Source organism: Megalobrama amblycephala, linkage group LG17 (assembly GCF_018812025.1).
Source record: "Megalobrama amblycephala isolate DHTTF-2021 linkage group LG17, ASM1881202v1, whole genome shotgun sequence".
In the NCBI taxonomy this organism is placed as follows: Eukaryota; Metazoa; Chordata; class Actinopteri; order Cypriniformes; family Xenocyprididae; genus Megalobrama; species Megalobrama amblycephala.
The window spans coordinates 3,220,992-3,227,920 of NC_063060.1; the positions used below are offsets into that span (position 1 = coordinate 3,220,992).

Consider the following 6,929-nt stretch of genomic DNA (forward strand, 5'->3'; position numbering starts at 1 on the left):
TCATAATACAAATAAATATGTACATGTGTAGTTTTGTGCAGTTTGTATTTATTCCCAGTTCATAAGGTGCTTACTTCAGCTGACCATTCTATGATAATCTTCGTTTATTTTGATAATATGCCTATTAGCCTATTTTACTGTCAGATCAAGTTTGAATTCAGCTCTAAACTCAGTTATTATGGATTAAATAAAATATTATAAATATGAAGCTCAGATACTCAACAGCATTAGTTTTAGTGTGATATTAAACATTAAAGTGTCTTTTTTAGTTACTTGATCCATATATAAATCTATTTCTCTTTTCATTCATCATCTTTTGTCTTTGTGCTGCTGCAGAATATTATTCACGTCACATTTACACGATTAAACGTATTTCAGTGAAGCTTCATCAAACCAACATCAAGTGATTTTAAAGCTTTAATCTGTGAAAAACTCTGTTCTTCAGGAGTGTTTGGTTTTGAAGTGAAGAGAGTGTCAGTGAAGGAGGGAGATTCAGTCACTCTAAACTCTCATCTTACTGAAATGAAGGATGATGATGTGATTCCTTGGTGGTTTGAAAACACTTTAATTGCTGAAATCAATGTAAAGGCTGACAGATTCACTGTAAATGATGATGATCTTGATGGGAGATTCAGAGACAGACTGAAGCTGGACAATCAAACTGGATCTCTGACCATCACAAACATCACAATGAAACACGCTGGAGAATATAGACTAAAGATCAACTCTAAGTGGTATTATTTCTATCTTGATGTTATTGGTGAGTTTAAATTTTTTTTTAATGACAAAGTTAAAATGAATTCATACATCATTTTATTTCTTTTTGCTGTTTTATGATATTGTTTATTTCAAATTTAAATGTTAAACTATTTAATTTAATAAACCATTATAATTTGTTTATCTGTGACAAACCCTGTTTCAGTGTCAGTGACGGAGGGAGATTCAGTCACTCTAAACTCTGATCTTACTGAAATGAAGGATGATGATCTGATTCAGTGGTGGTTTGGAAACACTTTAATAGCTGAAATCAATGTAACGGCCGACAGATTCACTGTATATGATGATGTTCTTGATGGGAGATTCAGAGACAGACTGAAGCTGGACAATCAAACTGGATCTCTGACCATCACAAACATCACAATGAAACACACTGGAGAATATACATATTATATCCTCATTTCTATTCATTCCTTTCTTCGAAGCAAGCGTTCTTCTTCTTTTCATCTCATTGTCTACGGTGAGTTAAATATCAGTTTCACATGTTTTATTTATTACAGCTAGATCTAAAGAAGTATCTTATCATGACTAATGAGTTCAAATGACTAATTCTCTTACTTTCACATGAACAGCAGGTTTATATTTAACTTTCTATTCAATAGTTTTAAATGCTCTACTTTTGATCATCTTGGTTCCTCTGGATGTTTCTTGAATCTCTTCATTCATCCTCATTTCTCTTTATTCTCTCATGTTTTCAGCTCGTCTGCCTGTTCCTGTCATCAGCAGTAACTCTTCACAATGTTCTTCATCATCATCATCATGTTCATTGGTGTGTTCAGTGGTGAATGTGAGTCATGTGACTCTCTCCTGGTACAAAGGAAACAGTTCATTGTCCAGCATCAGTGTGTCTGATCTCAGCATCAGTCTCTCTCTACCTCTGGAGGTGGAATATCAGGATAAAAACACCTACAGCTGTGTGCTGAACAATCCCATCAGCCACCAGACTCAACATCTGGACATCACTCAACTCTGTCACACATGTTCAGGTACGGCAGCGCTGATGATATTAGCGTTTATTGACTGAGCTGATCTCACTTTGATGTTTTTATTCCTCAGTCCACTGTTGTGGTCCTACTGAAGCTGTGATCCGATTGGTCCTCTCTGCTCTGGTGGGCGTGGCTACTGTCATTCTTGTGCTTTATCACATCAGATCCAGAAGAGCTGAAGGAGATCAAGCACATATTCACACATCAGGTACATGATTGATGATGACTGATTCAGCATATATTAATATTGGTGAGATTGATTCATTTATGGCTTTACATGTTCATCTTTTTCAGGAAGTGCTTAAATCTGAAGCAGAACGCTGAACTTTAAAGATTCTTCAAGTGTGTTTTTGTCATAATAAATACTGATGATTATTTGAGCTTCTCTTTCAGTGTCAGATTTGTAAAACTCTTATTTGTAAGGCTTTATTGTTTATATTTCTCTCAGAGACACACAGATCTCACTTTACTACTACTGCTGTATATTTGTCATGTGTATTTTACACTGTTGTTGATGATCAAATTAAAATAGCATCTTTTTAATGTGTCTGATGGAGTTGACACAAATTAAGTTCTGAAGTACATTTTTAGAAGAAAACATTTTCAGAAAAACCTGTTCATTAGTTGAGACCTTTGTCTACAAATATATCAGTTTATAATAATGTGTTATGAAATAATAAAAACTAACATCTCAAACATGTTTTGTCTCTTCTCTCAAGAATCAGTGAGATTAAGTTCAGACTTTATTCTTGCCATAACTCTGATATCATTTCATGATCACTACATTCACTTGCGTCTTGTGTTTTGGTTCACTAACATCCTCCTGTCAGAGTCTCTGTAACAATTGTAGTCACACATTTATTTCAATAATAACTCCAGATTCTATAGAAATGCTCTCTGTTGCAGTTATTTGTGTGCATGTTTGTTCCAAATGTCATTTGTGCTCTAGTACCAGGCCTTAGTTTCTGTGTGGAAATTTCCTGATTTTCAGATTTCTAAAGTGTGACAAAATCTCATGAGAGGAACCATGTTTTTAATGAAGGAAAGTTCAAATGCGGGTCCAACAGACCCCAAATACTCAACTTACTTCTACTTTTTATTATGTATAAAACATTCTTTATGAACTCCTACACTATACTTTAATACTTTTAATGCCCTCTTATTCGGGTGGTTGTTACAATACTATTTTTGCATTTTATATTAGGATATAAATGCTTTCTGCACCCAAGATGTAGTCTCATGCTCTTTTATTGAGAAGGAATGGCGTTCCTTCTCTGATGACGTCAGTGTGACGGCTTGGGTTGTAACGCTTAAACCACGCCCCTCCATCCGTTAGTCTGCTATGAGCGAGAGAAGGAAAGGAGGAGCGCTAAAATAAAATATTTTTTTATTATTATTTACATTTCTTTAAAAATGACAAAATTTGAAATTTGAGACTTTGTTTTAACCTGCTCTGTCTTGTCTGTCGACGCGTTGTCAGTGTCCTCTTTGCTCCGCGAAGTATTTTTCACTGCGTGAGAACATGATGTGTGGCGAGACATCGGCATGGCTTGTCGGACATAGCAATAGGCTTGTTTGAGATGCGCCTAGCCTCGTCTGAAGTTCAGCCGAGAGTAGGCGGCTGCAGTGAGGAGAGGAGTGAAAAAAGGGCAGGCAAGACGGACAGTTCTCTGTTCTCGTGGTGGATCAGACACCTACGAGATCAAAGGCGGATATCGCGGGATTCACACTCGTGCACTGTGTTGGTGATAAACTGGATGTAATTTAAGTTCTGTTGCTTTTATATGAAAATAAATATAATGAACAATACACCCAAAATACTTGTTATATTTCCATTCGAAAGTGTGTATCACTCATTTTAACTTTAATTACAGACAATTTGTATATATTTTTATAAATCTGATAACAATCACATTACCCATAGAGAGATCGCAGTGTCAGAGAGTTTGGGAATATTTGCACATTATTTTTACACATAAATGCATGGTATTAGAGTTTTAAAATCAAACATTTTAAAAGAGATCAATAGAACACGGTTGTTTAAACCAATAGGCCTAAGCTTTAAGCTGTGTCGTCAGCATGGGCGAGGCTAGCCCCTTTTTATTTAAATATAACTCCTTTGAAGTGATGGTGCTTTATGTAACATTATGTAAGTTGACATTTGTGCTGGCTACTGTATACAGGCCACCAGGGCACCATACTGACTTTATCAAAGAATTTGCTGATTTTCTATCAGAGTTAGTACTGGCTGCGGATAAAGTCCTTGTTGTTGGTGATTTTAATATCCATGTAGATAATAATAAAGACGCATTTGGATTGGCATTTGCAGACATTTTAAACTCTATTGGAGTTAGACAACACGTGTCAGGACCCACTCATTGTCGTAATCATACCTTAGATCTAATACTGTCGCATGGAATCGATATTGATGCTGTTGAAATTCTACAGCAGAGCGATGATATATCAGATCATTATTTAGTGTCGTGTATAATACAGTTAGCCAAGGCTACAAAACCACCACCCAGGCATAAATATGGTAGAACCATCACTTCTACCACTAAAGATTGCTTTATAAATAATCTCCCCGAGCAGTTTCATCGCCTTAGTATACCTGACAACTTAGAAGAACTCGATGCTGCAACAGAAACTATTGGCTCTCTCTTTTCCAGCACATTAGATGCAGTCGCTCCTTTACGTCTAAAGAAGATTAAGGAAACTAATCCAAAGCCGTGGTATGATGAGCACACTCGGGCTCTAAAACGAGCTGTGAGAAAAGCTGAACGTAGTTGGAAGAAAACAAAACTAGAAGTTTTTCGCCTTTCGTGGAAAGAAAAAATGATTGAGTACAGAACGGCTATAAGAAATGCTAGATCTACTTATTTTTCAAATCTCTTAATAGAAAACAAACATAATCCTAGGTATTTATTTGACAGAGTGGCTAAATTAACTAGAAACAGAGATTCAACTGCTGACGTTTCCAAAGAGCACAGCAGTAATGACTTTATGAACTTCTTTACTTGCAAGATTGACAATATTAGAGAGAAAATCATAAACATGCAACCGTCTACAGTTTCGCTTCAGACAGTGCACTGTAGTGTCCCTGAGGTAAAACTAGAATCATTCGCCGCTATAGGAGAGGAAGAATTATCTAAACTTATCAAATCATCAAAATCAACAACATGTATGTTAGACCCAATGCCGACTAAACTACTGAAAGAAATGCTTCCAGAGGTCGTAGGTCCACTTCTTGATATAATTAATTCATCTTTAACACTAGGATACGTGCCAAAAACTTTTAAGCAGGCTATTATTAAACCTCTTATTAAAAAACCTCAACTAGATCCGAGAGATTTAGTAAATTACAGGCCAATCTCGAATCTACCTTTTCTGTCAAAGATACTAGAAAAGGCAGTTTCAACACAACTGTGCTCCTTTTTAGAAAGAAATGGAATCTGTGAGGATTTCCAGTCAGGATTTAGACCATACCATAGTACTGAGACTGCTCTCGTTAGAGTTACAAACGATCTACTCCTATCATCCGATCGTGGCTGTATTTCTCTATTAGTGTTATTAGATCTCAGTGCTGCTTTTGACACTATCGATCACAACATTCTTTTAAAAAGACTTGAAAACTATATTGGCATTAGTGGAATTGCTTTGGCATGGTTCAAATCTTACTTATCTGACCGTTATCAGTCTGTAGTAGTTAATGAAGAGATGTCGTATCGATCACAAGTTCAATATGGAGTACCGCAAGGCTCAGTACTAGGACCGTTGCTTTTCACTCTGTACATGCTACCCTTAGGAGAGATAATTAGGAAGCATGGCGTTAGTTTTCACTGCTACGCTGACGATACTCAGCTCTATATTTCCTCGCGCCCTGACGAAACCTACAAATTCACAAAACTAACAGAATGCATAGCTGACATTAAAAACTGGATGACAAGAAATTTCTTATTATTAAATTCAGAAAAAACTGATATCCTAATCTTTGGACCAAAAACTTCCTCACGAAAAAACCTTGAATACTCTCTAACACTTGACGGGTGCTCCATTAAATCTTCGTCCTCAGTTAGGAACCTGGGTGTGCTCTTTGATACCAATCTTTCATTTGAAAGTCATGTTTCTAGTATCTGTAAAACCGCCTTCTTCCACCTAAAAAATATATCTAAATTACGACATATGCTCTCAATGACAAATGCGGAACAGTTGGTTCATGCATTCATGACCTCAAGACTAGATTACTGTAACGCTCTACTGGGTGGTTGTTCTGCTCGGCTTTTAAACAGACTACAGTTGGTCCAAAATGCGGCAGCTAGAGTTCTTACTAGAACCAGAAAGTATGACCATATTAGCCCAGTTCTGTCAACATTACATTGGCTCCCTATTAAACATCGTATAGATTTTAAAATCTTGCTACTTACTTATAAAGCTCTAAATGGTTTAGCTCCCCAGTATCTATGCGAGCTCTTGGTGCATTATAGTCCTTCACGTCTATTGCGATCTCAGAATTCAGGCCAGTTGATAATACCCAGAATATCAAAATCAACTGAAGGCGGCAGATCCTTTTCCTATTTAGCACCTAAACTCTGGAACAATCTTCCTAGCATTGTTCGGGAAGCAGACACACTCTGTCAGTTTAAATCTAGACTAAAAACACATCTCTTTGCTCTTGCATACACATAACACATTATCAATACATTAACATTTTTCAAATCCGTTAAAGGGTTGTTACGCTGCAATAATTAGGTCGGCCGGAACCGAGAACATTTCCTATAACACTAGATATACCTGTACATCAGAATAAGAATGGCATCTACGCTAATATCTGTCTCTCTGCTTATCCTGAGGTTTGCCGGGTGCTGGATCCAGGCCGTATCCAGATCAGATGGAGAACCTGTGTCTGGACCTGACTACAATGTAGCCCAGGAGACAATGGGCCTACAGATCCAGTTCTGGCTGCATCTATAATTCAGATTTTTAATCTCCGTATCCGCTTACATATATTTATATATAATCTATTTTTAATCTCTATAATAAAAATGTATAATTCAGATTTTGATCTCCATATCCATTTACATATATTATATATATCTTCCAAGGTGTTTTTTCCCTCCTAGGACTTTTTTCCCAGTGTTAGCACGCTGGGTTTTTCTCCTAGGGTTT

General features: G+C 36.6%; 1 protein-coding gene across 2 annotated transcripts; it reads left to right on the top strand.

Annotated features, from left to right (window-relative positions):
• The first annotated feature begins 1,086 nt into the window (after positions 1-1,086).
• On the top strand, positions 1,087-2,252 carry LOC125251323 (transmembrane and immunoglobulin domain-containing protein 1-like). Of its 2 annotated transcripts, XM_048164312.1 has the most exons (3): positions 1,087-1,763; positions 1,834-1,971; positions 2,058-2,252. In XM_048164312.1, exons 1-3 carry the CDS (start codon positions 1,466-1,468, stop codon positions 2,066-2,068), a joined length of 447 nt encoding a protein of 148 aa, XP_048020269.1. In that variant the 5' UTR covers positions 1,087-1,465; the 3' UTR covers positions 2,069-2,252. The 2 variants fall into 2 exon arrangements, 1 of the variants encoding a protein (XP_048020269.1); XR_007180969.1 differs by lacking the exon at positions 1,834-1,971 and having other exon boundaries at positions 1,714-1,763.
• The last annotated feature ends 4,677 nt before the right edge of the window (positions 2,253-6,929 follow it).